We start from the raw sequence: 17,487 nt of genomic DNA on the forward strand, positions 1-17,487 counted from the left end.
CAAAGCCTCTTCCCCCAGCCAGCAGCTGTGGGGTAAAAGCAGTGAGCTGGCGGTCAGGAATTTGTGGACAGAACCGGCTGAGCACAGCCTGGTAAAACACTCAGCTCAGTGGCATTTCTCTTGGCCTAAAGAATTTGGGAACGCAGCAGCCTATCTGCTCTGAAATGGTCAGTCCCTGTGATAGCAGGCAGAGCCCTCTTGGTTTGGCAGAAAACCAGAAAAAAAAGAGTCAGAAAGTCGCCTTCAGCCACAGGAAGGGACCAGGCACCTCTGCTCTACAGGGGACGAAAGGGTGGACAGCAGGAGCCCGGTAAGGCAGAGGTTAGTCACCAAGTTCTATAATTAGGAAATAAATAGCGTGCTAAATAAACCCAGAGCAGAAGCTTTTGAGGAGGGCGACAGAGCTGGAAGTTGGCAATGAGCAACCGAATGAGAATGTGATGGAAAAATACTGAGCAGGTGGGCCACGTGCCACCTCCACGGCTGGCTTGCATGATGCAGCCCTTCTCCCATCGCTGGCATTTGTCTCTTTACGTTGTCAGCTCCTCAGGACAGAAGGCCAGTCTATTTAGAGATCAGCAAAGTGCCCATTACGCTTTTAGACACCATTTTCAGAAAACACATAAGAGTCCAAAGAGCACTGTGCATCCAGCTCCGACAGGCTCTCAAGCAGCTGAGTGCTGCAGCCGCCGAGCCAGTACCTCGCAGGCGCTGCAGGGAAGGCAGAGAGGAAAAATCATTGCCTTTATTTCCATCTGTAAAGCTTTTCTGTGCTCACATGTCCCTGACAGGCACTTTGCTTACTTTCAGCTGGCAATCAAACCCTGTCATAAGAGATGTTTTCTCTTTTGCTCCTGCTGCACTGGCGGGGATCAGCACCCCGATGTTTCCTCCAGCAGAGAGGTTTCCTAAGAGGTGCAAAGTCCCTGGGTGTCCTTCAGCACGGTGAGTTTGCTGACCAGGAGAAAAGCTGGGCCAACGGAAATGAAGCAGAAAAAGAGCCAGTTCCTTACAGCAGCAGCAGCCAAAAGAGAGAGGGATGCGAAGAATAAAACGTCACTGTCACCAAGGCGTTGCACTGTCACCAAGGTGTTGCACGGCACGGCTCAGCCTGGCCTTGCACTGTGCCAAGTTCTCTCTGCCTGCTGCCTTCCCAATTGCTGGGTTTTTAGAGGTAAAACTACAGGCAGCTCTTCCTTGGCCTTGCTGTACAGAGCTAAGCACCTGCCCAATGCACTAGGCAAAGCTCTGCTCTTCCCGTGCCTACGGTTCCCAGCACATACATCTGGCTTCCTTTGCAGTACCCACACTAATCAGAGGAATCCTCCTGTCTCCGAAGCATTAGGATGCTGCTGGACACCCTCATCCCATTCCAGGGCAGGAACATCACACAAGCACCTGCTGGGCTGGAGCTGCCAAATGTCTCCCTACAAAGCAGGCAGGCTGGAAACGGAGCTCAGCTCTTCCCAGAACCCTGCCTTTAAGGGATGGGATGGTTCAGGCTCCTGCTCGGATGGCATTTCCCCAGCGTGAACTGTGCACTGCGAGCGACACAGGCTCCTGGCTGCGGGCCACATCCTGCACATGCTGCTCCCATAGCAGCCAGCATCGTGCTGAGCATCACAGGAGCAGCCCTGTACAAAAGGCCGCCCTATGTTTTACTTCTCCTCCTCAGCAAGCGGGTAGACAAGAGTTTCCTTTGCTGCGCTTTGTGGCGGCATGCTGAAGAAAGCTCCCTGCTAATAGCCAGGCCAGAGAAATCCCCAACAGCCTCAAGGCGCGAGGGTAAAAGCCTTGCCTGGGGGCTCAGCACCGCTTCACTGCCTATTTCCCTGCAGTTTGCCTGGTCTACAGTGAGCAGACAAGGTATAACTAGAATTAATCGGACTGCAATTGCGTGTAATCAAACCCAAACATTCTTCAAATACTTGGTTAAGAGGCTGATACAGGAAGTTTATCTAATAACCCTATCTTGCAGCTTGATCACAGGCATAGCTCGGCAGACCTCAGCCCAGCCAGGTTCATGCCGTGTTTAATTACCACCACGCACCCTGGGCATTTTTACGAGGTTCGTTAAAAGCTGAAGATAAGGAGCTCGGCTCCTGCTTGACCTCAAGGTGCGGGATCGCTCCTACAGCAGGGAGAAGAGGCCCTGAGGCGCTGCTGCTGTTCCTCTCCCACCTTTTTTCGGCTCAGCAGTCCCCGTGCTACCCTTCCCCGCGCTCCCTCCTTCGCGGTGACTCAGTGCACGGCAGTTACTCATCCCTCCAGATACACAGCTCTCTGGAAAATGTGACTTGCGCCCTGAAAGCTTTCTCGACGTAGGAAGCTCCAACTGCCGGTAAACAGAGGGAGACAAGAGGACTGAAATCAGGGAAAGGATTTTTCCAGCCGGTTACATAAAGTGACCAAACACACAGCAAGGAACAGCTGATGCTACTAGGACTGCAACGCGCTGCCCTTTTGGGACACGCTGAGAGGAGCAAGTTGATAAACAGCGCATTGCAGACATTTTTTTCGTTATTACTTGTTTTCCTTTTGTGCCTGACCCCGCAGGCTGGTTTTGGATGAGAGGATTTTGCTGTCGCCCGTCCCGCGGGAGGCAGCCAGACGGCTCCCCCGTGTCTCTGAGGGACCAGGAGCCCTCCTCGCCCCTCAGGGACACCTTGGGCACCCTGAGGTGAGCCCCTGGCCATGCACCAGCCTGGGGAAGCCGCAGCCACCAGTTTGGAAGCCCAACACGGAGCACATCACTGCACAGCCACCTCAACGGAGGTGTGGGGAGCTGGGGCTGGGCTCTCCTCACAGATAACTCATGGTAGGGCTGAGGGAATGGCCTCGAGTTACACCAGGGGAGGTTCAGGCTGGAAATGAGGAGACATTTCTGTCAGAAAGAGCAGCCAGGCGCTGGGACGGGTTGTGCAGGGAGGTGGTGGCACCGTCCCTGGGGGTGTTGAAGGAGAGGTTGGATGTGGTGCTTGGGGACACGGCTTGGTGGTGACACTGGTGGTGGTGGGCAGTCGGACCAGGTGCCCTTGGAGGTCTCCACTGCCTCCAGCCCCAGCCCGGCCCCTCTCTGTCATGGCGGCGGCTCCCCACAGCCCCCCACATCCCCGTCCCTCCCGCGGCCGCCCATCACGGCCTGACTGACGGCCCTCCCCACCAATGAACCCGCAGGTCGCCGCCCCTCCGCTCCCCAACCGCCCAATGGAAACCGAGCGGCTGCAGCTCCCGCCCCCTTCCCTCCACCTCCACCAATGGGCGCGCGAGAAGCGGGGCGGCGCCGCCAATGGGAGGACGAGGGCGGTTGCAAAGGGGCCACGGGCAGCGCGGCGGCCGCAGACGGGCGGGAGCGGTGGCGGCGGCCGGTCAGGGGCCTGCAGGTGAGGGGGCGGTGGCAGGGCCGCAGCGGGGGCCGGGCTCCGTGAGGGGACCTGAGGGGGCTCCTCCGCCCCCGCGCCTCGCGGTTTCGGTCCCGGGAGGGGGTTAACGGCCCGCCGGGCCTGAGGGGGAGGCTTGGCGGCGCTGCGGGGTGTAATAAGCGGAGATTTGCTCCTGCTGGTGCTCCTGGGGCTGCCCTGATGTCTTTAAGGGGTGTGTGAGCGGTGGGGTTCCCCTGCAGCTGCCCCCGGGGGGATCCCGTCCCTCAGGTGGGCCTCCTCCGAAGCCATCCATCACCTCCCTCTTGCTCTTCCTTCACGCTTGTCCCAGCTCTGGTAAGTTCCAAAGGTCCCCACCTGCCCCTGGCAGGTTGGTGGTGGCTTCCACATCATCGCTGCCTCCTCGTGTCGTAAATGCTCGTGGGCTGTTCGTCAGCTGGCTGGCACGGTGGGGGCATGGTGGTTTACGTGCCCTGTTTATCAGCGGTTATCGCCTTGAGCCATGTCCGTGGTGCTGCTGGGGTTGGCATGTTCCAGTCCACTGATATCGCCTTCCTAGAAGGCAGCGTTGGGCTGTTGGCGTTCCTAATATCTCGGTTCCACACCTTCTTCCATTAACGCTCATTTCCTGTGCTGGAGTGAGGATTTTTGTGACTGGCATCATCTTTATTCCGTCGGTCTACACTTCAGCTCCTTCCCCAGATGCTCGTTTAGGTCTCCTGTCACCAGAGCAGCTTGAATAAGTTGTTGCCTCCTCTTGGGTCAGTGGGCACACGGCCTTCCTTAGAGCAAGAACAAGAAGGATATTAAAGAACTGAGAGGTAATGTTTGGGTTCTCATGTCTTACTCTTAAAAACAGTCATTTCTCAGCTCTTGCATTGGCAGGTCCTTAGTGTTCCTGGGTGAATTAGCTGAACAGGGCACGAGGCTGACCTCGGATTCTGTCTCTTCTAGGGGTGCAATCTCTTCCCTCTCTGACCTCCAGAGAGCCATGGAGGTTGGGGTTAACGCTTTCCACCTTGCAAAACTGCTTCTGAAGAAGTTAAGCTAAAAACCAATTTGTTCTGCTCCTCTTGTAAAAGCTAGATTTTCTCTTCAGCGAATAAATAGCAGCTTAAGCTTCCAGCGTTTCATAAAGCTGCGTTATTAAACTTGTCATGTGAAAACCCAGAGATTAATGTGGTGAAATGGTCACTGTTCTGGGCTGTGGTGGAGAGAAGGAAAGATGGCAAAACACCATCATTTGTCCTTGACAGGCACATGGAGAGGTTAGCCAAGCACAAAGTTTCAACTGCATTTATAGGTGTCTTCTGATGTACCATAGCAAATGGTGGCTGTAGAGCAGCGATTCAACCCTTCTGTAGTCTGACCTCACCCGATAATGGAAATGTTTTTGGTGCTGCAGGATTCACCTTGTCCTGTTACTCTTCTTTCTTGTTCTGTATCTTGTCTCTTCATCCTTCGTGTGCCAGGGCTGGCAGCGCTGGAATTTGGATTAAGTTAAAAACCAACAGGATTTAGCAAAGTCTGTAATAGGGGGTTGCATGCTGAGGTCTTTAGTGTCTATTTCTAGCTGAAGGGTGCTGACACTACCTAGACCCAGCAGATCTTATGTACTCAGGCTTTGTGAAGCACGTCAAACACCACACAAGCCACAGTGTGTGGTGATGAGTTGGGTGCAGAAGGGAGCTGCATTAAAAACCGATAAAATTGGCAAGTACAAACCAGATCCATAGCTTAGCTGGCATTATTGAAAGTTCTGGCTTCTCGTGCCTTCTTGTGATTGTGTTGTGAGTTGGCAATTTAATATTTAATGATACACTTCACCTCTCTGATCCTTGTTTGCAACATGTCTAGACTAATGCTGCTATTAGTGGATTAGAAATGGCCAAGTGCTCAGTCGTCCGCCCCACCATGGAAAAAAGAAGCTGGCTTTTCTGCTTCTTGGGAATGGCTCCTGGTGCTCTGAAGCTGCTGGTGTGGACTTCCCAGCAAAGGCCTAAATCTCCAAAGTTTTGCTGGTATGTTGGAGTCGGCATCTGTATTTGCTGAGTCCTCTGGAAGATCTTGTTTTGTGGTGTGTCAGAGTACAGCTCTGAGCAGCTCTCTGTGGTGTGTGCTATAGATCAACTGCTGCTATATGTGGCAAACCAACTTCTCTACAAATATTTGCACTTCATCCTAAATGGCTCTTGAAGATTAAGCTTATAAGCAGTTCAGATAACAAACTGATAAAACTCATCTGGCTGTTCAGACATTAAATTTAAACTTGATTGACTTTGTTACCAAGCAGTTTACTTCATTTCAGTGTGCAAGGGCAGTCTGACCTCCTTATGGAGAAGACAGTCCTGCCTGCCCAACGTACCTGTTGTCTGGTAATGCTGCTGACCTAGCCAGGCAGACATCTCTGCCTCTTTCAGCTCTAGGAAGCCTTGTGTGCCCTGAGGCTTGTCTTTTCTCCAGCTCTATCAGTTGACTTGATAATAAAACATAATTGTGTCTGGCTGCCAGCTTTGCTCATCCAACACTGGGCAGCAATAATCAAAATTGCTTTACAGAGGAGTTTTGTACAAACCAAGTGCTTGAAACATCTTTGTGCCTGTGCTCTCTTAGAGGTAAGGGCAGCGGAGGAAGCATCGTACTTTACAACATGCAGATGTCTTCATCTGTATCTCTGGATTCACCAGGAAGTGCAGCTGCCTGGCTCTGGGAACTTGCTTTACTGCTGAGAAATACTCTGTAAAACTTATTTACATCTTCCAAAGATGCCTTTGCATCAGGATGTAGGTTCCAGAAAGATAACACCGAGGGCATTCAAATCTGGCTGTCCCTTAACTGGAACACCCTGTTCTGCACAGTGTGGGCCGGGCATATGTCAGTGTGGAAGGTTTGTACCAGAGGGAGCAGATGCACAAAGCAAATGTCCTTGTAAGAGGTAGAGAGAAATCCCTAAGAAGTGTGGCTGCAATCTCCCTAAATTCCCATTCATGCTTAGAAGGATGGAGAGCAGTCGAGCTCTCCAAGGTGTGAGTTGCTGGTGGCTGCTCTAGTGCACCAAAACCTGCTTGCTTTAATCAGCATCCTGATAAAAGCTGCATTATTTTTCAACAGGGGTAAGTATGTGTTGGTCGGGTCCTGCCTCCTGGTATTCGGTTCTTTTACCCCAAAGCTTTATTGTTTAATTTCTGAATGCAATGATGCCAATCAGCCTTCTGCCTGTCGTGGGCAGCCTCAGCGTGAATGACTCTGCAAATCTCTGCAGCCGTGGAGCAGAGCTGCTGGGCTGGGGGGGAAACAAGCGGGCTGACTGAGGGCTTGGGAGCGAAGCGGCAGCTCAGCTCTGGTTATGCTCAGGTAGAGGTGTTTGCTGACTGCTGAACTCGGGATTAGACCAGCTCGAGCACTGCTGGCTGGCTCGACTCGTGCTTTGCTGATGGATGGCGTTCCCTGCTGCGCAGCTCGAGCGGCCTGGAACAGGCTGTGCTTGTGCAGCTGGGCTCCCTGCAGCTGGGATGTGCGTGGACTTCAGGCTGCTCTTCCAGCTCGGGCAGTGCGGGGACAGAGGGAACGAGTCCGAGGACAGGCGAGGCTTTGACAGCGTGGCGCTGCGTTTCACAGCGCAGTGAAGGAGTGGGGCTGGCTCCTGGGGCTCTTCTCAGCCTGTGCTGCAGCTCACAGCAGCTCACCTCACTGCTTGGGGCTGGGTGCTGGAAGCATTCCCCTCTGAGTGGGGACTGGCAGGTTCTCTGCACCTTTATTCAGCTTCTTCCCTTGAGCTTAATGCTGGCCCTGGGCAATGCGGTAGGTAAGTGACACCTGCTGTAAGACCACAGAAGGGTGTTAGCCAGCACTTTTTTTCCCTCCCACAGTACCTGAAAGTAAGCTTGACCTCTTCTACAAAGAGCTGAACCCTTGCTGCTCCATGAGGCAGTAGTTAGGGTGTGACAAAGTCCTAAGTCTCTGCAGTACGCAATGAATGATGTTTGTTTAATAACATAAGCCTTTGTTAAGATAAGATGCAATTAATTGATTTCTATGGAGTCATCAGAGCCTTAATGGCCGTGTCTGAGTTTAATCTTGTATATCAGGTGCGTGTAATAAAAGCTAATAAAGTTTTTTTGATTCATCTATGACAAACAGGATCCAGCTCGTTTGCTGTGCAGCCTCCAGTCTGTGCCACCTTCCTTAGGTAAGATGCGGGAGCTGCCTGTCCTGCAGTAGAACTGTTCTGATCAGCTGAAGAAACAAAAGCAGTTCCTGGCAATCGGAAGGAAGTGAAATTGAAGGCTCGTCTGACTGTAAATTAACCTTCCTGGGGAAGTGAAGGAGCTCAGGAGCCTTTGGCCCTGTGGGCTGTAGAATTACTTTCAGGAGCTTTCTCAAGTGAGCTGCCTTGGCATGTACAGCCAGCCTTCTGAGGGGCTTGGCTTCTGCTCCGCAGGTGCTGGATTGTTCAGAGTCAAAAAATAAAAGCTGCAGTTGAAGGCAGCTGTCCTTCTGGCTGCCCTGCTGGTGCCTCGTGCGATGAACTTTGTCCCTGTAGCCTCACGGTACCCCGAGATTTAGTGCCTGAGCCAAATATTGTATCTGGTGGAAAGGTCAAATTCCCATGAAGCCAGCAGCCAACGAATTCTTGCTGGAACAGGGTGTAAACAGTACCTGCTGCTTTGTGCACTCCCCAGCCAGCCAAATCCTGGCCTGGGTGCTGGCTCTGGCACAAGGCGGAAGGGTTTGCCCTGAGGAGCAGCGTGCTGTGTAAATAATGTTCTAGTCAGCACCCCGGCGATGGGACGTGTCAGCGTGCCCCGTTTGCTTGGAGATTAAAAACTTGTCTGATGACAAAACCGCAGTGGGCTTTGCCAGACTCCTGATGGTCTGGTGACTTTCTCCCTCTTGGTCACATCTCCTGAAAACCCAAGTGCTTAAAGAGCTCCAAGTGCTCAGCTAATGCTTAATTAGGCCCTCAGTGCTTTGAGGTCTGAAGCTCAATTGGCTCTTGATGCACTCCTCGGTACTTCTGGCCATTTACAAGATGATCTCAGTGGTTCTGATGTGTTGTCTTCTAAAGCCACCCCCGAAGATAACAGGAGGTTCTGCAGTGTCATGCCTTGCTTTGTGTGCCTAAAATGATGGTGTTAGTACTGGTGTGGCCCTAAAATACTTGTATTTGTGTAATTCTTTGGAAAGATGGAAGTAGTAATCCAGGCTTGACTTTTTTTTTGCTGAAAAAATAAGTATCTTTTATATAAAGGGTGCTCAGTAGAAGACAGGATTCTGGGCTGTGCAGTAATGCTTGAAGCTTTTTCATTGTTCCCCTTTCAGGTTCCTGTGCTCGGGTGGCTGCTGTGACCTCGGGCTGTCCTCCACTGCTTTACAAAACCTTAATCCCGCGGTCTTTCTCGTCAAGAAACACTGCTTCAAGCCCTTTCACTACATACATTTTCATCTGGATGGTCTCTAAACATCTCCCTCTGCATTTAAACCTCTGGCTGCAAGCACACCCTGACATGTTTCTGTAGGCTTCCTGGAGTGAGTTTCAAGTAATCCTCTGACGTAAAGCTTGGCTTTCTTCTTTGTAGTGCCCTGAGTTCCCACCCTTTCCGTAGTAAAGTTCCCTTCTCCATGATGCAGGCCTAAATGTCCCACATGATATCAACAACCTGTAACCTCTGGTTGTGTGGTGTAACACTGGGGAGAGGTGTGAGCTTTGACTTTTATTAGAGATAATTTCCTGGGAACACTTCCTAAAGAGCTTCAGTGAAGCAGCCTTCCTTCTCCCTTCAGAAAAGGGGGGGAAAAACAACCCACACCACCTTCCGATGTGAATCTTTCTAGGCATAGCTTTTGCTTTGCTTCCCTTGGCTACTAGACTTGCTTTCAGAATTTTCTTCCCTGTGCAAGCACCAAAACCAAATTAAACTAGTCCAAGAAATGTCTGATAAGTTAGTTAACGAGGTCTGCCTGCTTAATCCATTCAGACACAGCCTCTTTGGCTCTTTGAGTTGCAGTGGGGAGGAAAGGGCACTGTGAGTTTTGATAGAAGCCCTCTGGGAGCGGCTTCCCTTGGTGCCTGGCTCTCCAGCACTCAGGGCTGGGTGCAGCTTGGGCCCGGGTGGAGGAGCTGCAGGGCTCAGTGGCTACCAAATGCTGTTTGTGCCTCCCTGAGTCATGGGAGTGAAGCGACCTCTGTCCCTGCAAGAGGCTCCTCTCCCCAGGGAAGCTGGGACAGAAACATGTGCAAGTCCAATTTGCTGTCAGGCGTGACTTCACTTAGTTTGCAAGCAAATATCTGGGTTGTGGCTTTCCCAAAACCAGCATCCTGGAAGGGACACGTAAGGGATTTGCTGTAGCTTCTTGGTACTTCCATCTCTATCTGGAAATTAAGACACTGCTGATTTTTTCCTCCTTGTACTGGTACAAGTGAGATGCGCTCTGTTAACACCAGTGCTAAAATAATTCTTTCCTGCTTGGTTTAAAACTTCTTATTTTGTGATGAAAGAGCAGATGAAAAGACTTCACAAATCCAGCACTTGCTTCCAACGGTGGATTTTTAATGTTAGTGCTAAGTCACAAACAGGACTTAAGTATCCTGATTAAAGAGCTGTAGCTCATTAGGGATGTCATGCCTTTTAGTGATTTATAAATAAGAAAAAAGGAGTTGTATACTTAAGGTTCATCAAAAAATAACATCCTTGGCCCTGAGAGCTTCAGCTTCCTGGTGTTCCTTGTGGCTCTCAGCCCCCGTGATGGTTGGGAAGGCAGGCTTGATTGCTTCCAGCAATGCACTTACTGTCCCTTGCTAATTTTGGCTAGCTTGCTAAAGCGAATCCCATGTTGTGTATACAGAAAAGGGCAAATGTCTGTTTGCTTGTATTAGCGCTGACCCATTTAGAGGAGACTGAAGATTAAAATTTGACTGGCTCAACGCTGGAGTTATCTGTACTTTTTTCGTAAACTGGCAAGTTCATTGGGTCAGTGCAAAAAGGGTTTACCAAAACCGAAGCAAGGTGACCTCATCCCTGCCTGTAAATAGAGACATTTGTCCTGGGTGATTAGAGGCAGAGAGAGCTCTCAAATCCATTTCAGTAAGCTAAACCTTTAAATTTTTAGAGCTTGAGTACTCTGGCTCAGTTCCTGCACATCTGCCATGGCTGAGACAGGTCTAAGTAGGTCTTCAGCAATACCAGAGCCTCGAGGAAGTGCCCAAAGTGCTGCAGGTGGGCTCAGGGGCACTGAGCTTACCAGCCTGGGCTTCTGAGACCGGTTTCGTTGCAGAAGTTGATCTGTGCAGCCAGCCATCTGTCTCCGTGTTACCCGTCCGCACTGATCCGAGCCTGTGGGTAAAGATCCTGGCAAGCACACCAGCATTTAGCACGTGTTTGAGGTGTCTGCGTCTGCTTAGAACATGTTGGGTGGATGTGGTTTTAGACTCTGAACGGGAAGAGTATTTGTGTGTAAGTGACAGGGATAACCCTGCCTACCAACTAGCTGGTTTTCCTCTGAGAAACACCAAGCTAGCAGACTTCTTAAAGGTAGCAACAAGCAAAAACTGGGAGAGGAGACTCGGGGAGATGCGAGCTAGTTGGGTGAGTTACACTGAGTCACCAGTACAAAACGCTAATGACTAATTGTGCTCAGTTTTATTTTTAACAACTTCACTAGTGATTGAATGCTGTAAACAGCAAACTTAGCCAAAGATCCGTGTGGCAGGGAAGTCTTAAGTTTGTCTTGGTGTCTCTGTTACTTTTCTGAATAAAACAGCGAAGAGAAGAAGCCAGCAGAACATTATGCTTGGATTCGTGATCATCTGATTAGAAGTGTGGTTTTTAATAGCCTACTCTTTTCTCCCCTCTCCGTGAAGCTTGGGACTGGAAAACCAAAGCTTCAGAAGTGTCCAACGTTAAATGTCTCTGCAGTCCTCACCCTCTGTTCTCTTGCAGCACAGATGGCTGTGGTGGCAGAGACTTGTGGCTCTCCGGCGTGCTGCTGATCAATAGCTGATGTCAGACTTGTTTTCTTCCGAGGGATTTTGGTGTAGCTGCATCGAGTACAGCAAGTACTTCTGAGATTTTTGTCATCCTGATAGGAAGAAGAGTGAGGCTTCAGAACGGCCTGTCCTGCTGGCACGTTTTCCAAGTCAGAAGGAGCAGACAGTTCTGGGGCTTTATCTCGGAGGTTCCGATTCCATATCAGCTTATTGTGTCTGTGAGGAATCCAGCCCGAACTGTCCATATCGCTTCTGCTTTGTACTCACAGGCTGCCAGCACTCTTATTGGCATTATCAAATTTCTGCAGCGAGCCTTGTGCATGTGCAGCAGTGTTAATTAGGTGGCTGTGTCTCAGCCTCCCGGTGGCTCTCACCTTCTTGCTGAAGTGTGGTACGTGCGATGTGCTGTAACTCCTCAAGCAGCAAGTGTGGGAACAGGCAGAGGCTGTTTGTAAACTTGTCTGCGAGAGGCTGCCTTGCTAAGCCTGCCTGAAAGGAGCAGGAAACTTCTTTCTGCCTGGCTTTGCACTTCAGTAATTGTGTAGGTACTACACAGAGTTAAGAGAAACAGTGCTGTTACCTCTGGTCTTCTAAAGGTGCAGAGATTGGGGCAGCTGTCGGAACTAAGAGTGTCACCATCATCTCTGCAGAGGTGATGACTGCATGGTCTGCTGCAAGTTCACAACCCTCTGAGTCACGTTATTTTTCATTGCAGTTTTCTCTCCTCGTGAAGCTATCCTCATGCTGCAGAGGGATTAGTATGCTGTAGGCAACTGAGCTAGCCTGGAAACTCCACAGGCAAGAGGTTTGCAATGCAGATGGGTCAGAGTTGAAGTGGCTATGACTGAATGCACAAATCAATTGCAAAGTCTGTGATGGGGCCGCTGTGTGTTCTTGCCTTGCAGCCAAGAGATGCAGCCTTATCAGTAACAATCGATCTGTTTTCCCTCCCTTCGCAGGATAGCTCGGCTAGCACGTGGGTCCAGACAGTGAAAATTCTACAGAGGACTGGCAATTATTCCTCGTTTGAAGAAGAAGTGAGATTGGTAAGGCTTACTTGTCAGTTGCTATCTTATTTGCATTACCCATGTGGCAGAGGAAGGACCAAGGGTAAAAAGTGTCCCTTCAATACAGATGAAATATCTCTGTAATAACTGCATCCAGTTATTTGAACCATATGTTCAAAAGCAGCTGGCTCAGTTCAAGAATTTGATTTCAACCTGGAAGGATATTGTTATATTGCATTTCTCTTTAATTCTCCCTCCCACCCTTTCCCCGCTTCCTTTACTCTGAAGCCCTTGAAGGGCTAGATTTTAATCTAGTCCTCCTTTCACTGTGGAACAACAGTGAATTAAATGCTGAACTCAGTGATATATGTACAGTGACCACCCTAAACACATGCAGGAGTTAATACCAGTATAGCTAAGGACCTACCACAGTAGTTCTTTCAAGTTCTTCTTTTCAAGCCTGGCTTGTACATCTGGGAAGAAACATCCATCCCGAGCTGCCAATATCCCTTTATAGCCTGGCTTTTCACTCAGCTTCTATTTGAGCTAGGTAGTCTTGGCCAAGATCCCGAAAGCATTGCCTGGCTGCAGTCTGCAGGCTTTGACACCTGAGATACTGTTACAGCTCCAGTGCAGCACTGATTAGGAGTAAATCTCCTTTCCAACAGGTCATCCAGTTTCCATTCCTTTTGGTGGTCAGGGCGTTTAGAGCAGTACAAAATAAGCTTCCTTTCATCTTCAAAGTAGCTAGACTGAGCTGATCTGCTAGGATTTGCGTAGCATTGTTAACTGACAAATTAAGGTGGTTAGCACAGTTTGGTCTTCAAAGTGGCAGGTGATATTCCTATCCAACAATATATTGTAGAAGGCTTTAATATTGCTCTTTATCTCCAGGTTCAAGATGAGTGTGATGCTGGAAACCCCTGAGCTGCCAGCAGTGTTTGATGGGGTGAAGCTTGCTGCAGTCGCTGCTGTTCTCTATGTTATTGTTCGCTGCTTGAACTTGAAAAGCCCAACTGCCCCTCCTGAACTCATTTACCAGGACTCTGCTTTGTCCCGCTTCCTACTCAAATCCTGCCCGCTTTTGACCAGAGAGTAAGTAGGAGACTTTTTTCCACATTGTCCTGTGTTGTGGGGAGAGGAGCTGCACCTAGGCATCCTTCTGCTTAGTGTATTTAATTGTGGGTACTAATGAATGGCAGGGTATTCTCTCAAAGAAATAAATGTCCTAAGTGCAGCATTTCACTATTGTTAGTGTTCCAGGAAGCTGGGTTAAGACCAACCCTTGTTGTGCAGGGTTTTCCAGGGATGTATGGAGAAACATTTCTGTCCCTCTATATAGGATCTGTATGCAGGTACTGCAGTGTGCAGCCTGCTGTCCGCGGAAACGGCTGAGGGATGGATGCAATCAGCACATGTTCCTGTTCGTGTACTCTCCTCTCTAGTAGGGAAGAAATCTATTAGGGCTCACAGGAAGGAAATATTTTCGTAGTGTGGTTATGTGCTTGTAATGAAAATGGGGGTGGCTCTTAGTTTTAAAGTGCCTACTTCTATCTGAAGTGCCTTAAATTGGAGGCTAATGAAATCTATTACTGGGTAAAGCACATCATCATAACTAGTTGAATAAAGTAACAACATACCGGACAGCTCTGAGAAAACCCTGTTGAATTTGCCCTCAATTTGAGGTTATGTCAGCTGTATATTTGAGCAGACTGATCTTCAGCTTCCCCTTCTAGGACCTCCAGAACCAGTGCAGTTGCCCTTACCTCCACCAATAATATGAAGCATTTACTACAACTTCATGAAGCCATGGAGGGCTTTGACACTGCAATCACCTTGAAAACTTGCAGGTCCTTCTTAAAAGCCCTAAATGCATCAATTATTTAGTAAGTGCTAAGTGCTGCCAGATGGACCTTGCTTGTGGATCGCTGAAGTCACGCTGACTTAAAGATAGTCATTTTAGGGAAGATGAGTCTTTCAGCAGTGCTCTTAGGTACCTTGGCTACCTGAAGTGTTACGATCTTAGACCACAGGGTTTGTAAACTCTTAGAGAGAACAAAGTACTATCTATTTTAAATTGGAACCCAAAGAGTATTCCCTGATGCACTCTGAGTTCAATAGTAATGTGTCTGAAGCTGAGCACTGAAGGTGAATATTATTTCTAGTGCCATAACTGCAAAGCAGTTGCTTCCCTAAAACATGTCAAGTCGCTGGAACCTCCTTAGTCCATTTTATACGCTTGCCATTTAAGTGCTGGCACTCTGGATTGACGTGTCCCTAGTCACTGAAAGAGCAAGCATTAAGCTGTGCTGATTGCCAGTCTTGAAGACATATTAATGACAGGGTAGAAACTTAGAAACTTAAATGGATGTGCTTGTTGTGGAGTGTTTCAGAGCCTGTTACTGCTATTCCAGCGCCGTTCCCATGGCACGAGCTCCTAAGCAGCACCATATTAGAGCCGTGTTTCGGACTTCCACGCAGTTGAAGAACAAAGCATTCCCAAAGGAGTGGAAATGCAGAACATGTCTAAACATTGTAGTACATCTGTTGTGTATTAGCTACAGGCGTGAAGAGCTTCTTGCAGAACCCTCGCCTTGTGTTCATCGTGTGCAGCCTCGCGTTGTTTTTCTTTCGATCAGCTCAGAGCTCACACTTGGCAGCTCCTCTGAATCCTGTAGCTGTGATTTCCAGCACCCGATTCTTGGGCAGAGTGTTGTGAGAAAGGCTTGTACCACCCCAGGAAACAAACTCAAACAAATTAGAGTAAAATATGTCAAGAAGTAGTCGTTCAGTCTTGTTACCTGTATAGCTCTGCTCAAGCAGAGAGGGGGATACAATGCTGGTGGTGATTGAAAGGGCTTACTGGAAGGAGGACACAGTTGAGATAATGTTTATGAGGTTTTGCTATTCTGTTGAGGTTATTGCAGACTTTTTTTTTTAAATGCAAATATTGAAATATCAAAGAAGTCCTGTCTTTATGCATGAAAGTCACCTGGAGACTAATAGGGAACAAATGTATTTAAATTCCTGCAATTATGCATGAAATGGTTTGTAGTACTAATTAGGAAGAGCTATGTGGAAACATCTTGTGCTATACTCCACTGAAAAACCTTGTAAGGCTTTGATTGCTTGCTAATTATTCCGAGTGTTAGGAAAGCTGATTAAGCAGCTCTTTTCAAATTCTACCATGAAAGCAAAATAAGTAGCCCAGCAATCCCTTCTGTTAGATCAGTGCTGGGTTTGTTGTAAGATCTCCCACTGATTCTTCTGTGCAGATGGAAACTGTCTTTCAGATGTGGTGCCTTCAGTGCCCGTATGCTCAAGAGAGGAAGGAGTGAGGGTATTACAAGCAAGGTGTCAGGTAGAATAGTTTTTGCTTATTTCTTTCTATCTGTGCAGCGATTAAAAATAACTGAAAAACACTTCTATTGTATTTCCCCTTCGTGGCACCATCCTGACCTGTGGACTTACTGGATAAATTGTAAACAGAGCATCATTCAGCAAGCCGAGTGATGGTGGATGAATAATTGAAGAGCTTTGGACAGTAAAACTGCCCGAGATGGCTGTGTGCAAGGTACCTTGTACTTGCAGATGTTGGTACTGCTTCTTACAGTTCTCTGAACTGCTGGGAGCTTTCTACATATCTATCAAACACTGGGAAACAAAAGACTTTTTTCCTAAATTAGAAGGAATTCTCAGCTCTACTTCCCTTCGTGAACCTGTGTCCAGCTCTGTACTTTTGCTTACCAAGTCGAGAAGCGTAATCAACCCCTTTTTTATTCTAAGATCTGCTGCTTCCTACAAACCTCTTGCACATCAGGTCAGCTGCTGGTACCCTCAAGCACTCAGGCCTATCCACTGGTGCTCTTTCCTTGTCTTTCAAATTGGTACAGAAGGTCTGCCACCTCTTACCCCTGTAGAAATGCAGCATTGACTCTTCAGAATCACAAAAATAAATTTGGCCAGTGTTTGCTGTACTGGGCTAGAGATTTTTTTGGCTGTTCCCAATTCTTCTACTGTCAAGTGTGTGTGAGTCTAGTCCCGTAGAGCCATGGCACAAATATCATCCTTACGGAGAATAATTTTCCTTGCCTCCTGTAAACTTATCCTTAATAAAGGATGGGCTCAAGCAAGGCTTGATTTACAAATCATCCTTTAAATACCTCTGGATTGGTCTGCAAAGGGGATGAAAACAACCTGTCACCTGTTGTAATGCAGGTGGCAGTTCTCAGGCTGTCCCCTGGTGTGAACAAATTGCAGACTGCTTTCTTGTCATCTGTACCCTGTGTAGTATAGCGCATCAAAGTAGACGCAAGAGTCAATGTTTAAAGTGTTAATCTCCTCGGTTGGAGTGAAGTAATGCTCCAAAAATAAGCCTGTTGCTGAACTTCCACTTCACATCTTTGAGGATCTGAATGCTGATGCTTGCTAATAAAAATAGCACGGTTTTTATGTGCTTTGTTTGAGCTGCTTATGCAGCTGCTGCTTTCCTAAACTCCTGTATGCTGGGAGATGTACGTGCTCTAAAATCATAATCTGCTGTCCGACAGCCGCTAAAATTTAATCTACGAGCACAGATTGGAATCATTTTTACTCATAAAATGCTAGGAGAATGTTTTTGGAACACCTAGGAGTTGCTGCTCTCGGGCTGTTGTGGATGAGAGATCCTATCACGACGTGGGGATGGGCTCTACAGCTGAAATGAATCACTCGGAGATAAAAACGCTCGCATTTGTGAGCAGATCAGTGTAACTGTGAATGCATCTGGCCAGTTAAGACACATGATGTGATGAGTACATAGTTCACTAAAATCAGTTTCCATAATAAGTAACTGCAGCCCCAGACCTGCTCTCCCGTCTGCTGCTGAGTCCAGTTACCAGAAGTTGTAGCTGCAGGAAACCTGAACTGCCTCGGGTGCTTCTCTTCTGTCACAGTACCTGCTGTCTGTTGCAGCTCACCAAATCAAAATGGGAAATCACTCAGACGAGTTAGCTGAAAGCTTTGGATCTTGAGCAAACCGGGAAGCCATTTTTTTCACAGAAGCTGAGATTTGTTTCCACTCCAACCTAGCTTTGTGTTTGGATCTCCCACGTGTCAGTATCTGGTTGTGTGC

At 48.6% G+C, this 17,487-nt stretch overlaps 1 protein-coding gene across 5 annotated transcripts in view; it reads left to right on the plus strand.

Annotated features, from left to right (window-relative positions):
* Positions 1-3,325: 3,325 nt before the first annotated feature.
* Positions 3,326-17,487, plus strand: part of ABHD2 (abhydrolase domain containing 2, acylglycerol lipase) — a 38,037-nt gene continuing 23,875 nt past the window's right edge. The window contains exons 1-3 of one of the 5 annotated variants that reach the window (XM_084532650.1): positions 3,326-3,383; positions 12,327-12,413; positions 13,269-13,469. In XM_084532650.1, coding sequence (XP_084388776.1) covers positions 13,276-13,469 — 194 coding nt within the window. In that variant the 5' untranslated portion in view covers positions 3,326-3,383; positions 12,327-12,413; positions 13,269-13,275. Of the gene's footprint in view, positions 3,384-3,516; positions 3,717-6,295; positions 6,494-8,740; positions 8,910-11,409; positions 11,437-12,326; positions 12,414-13,268; positions 13,470-17,487 lie in introns of those variants that run through there. The other 4 variants (XM_084532654.1, XM_084532651.1, XM_084532653.1 and 1 more) reach the window with 4 other exon arrangements.

The sequence above is a fragment of the Aythya ferina genome (assembly GCF_964211825.1).
Source record: "Aythya ferina genome assembly, chromosome: 11".
In the NCBI taxonomy this organism is placed as follows: Eukaryota; Metazoa; Chordata; class Aves; order Anseriformes; family Anatidae; genus Aythya; species Aythya ferina.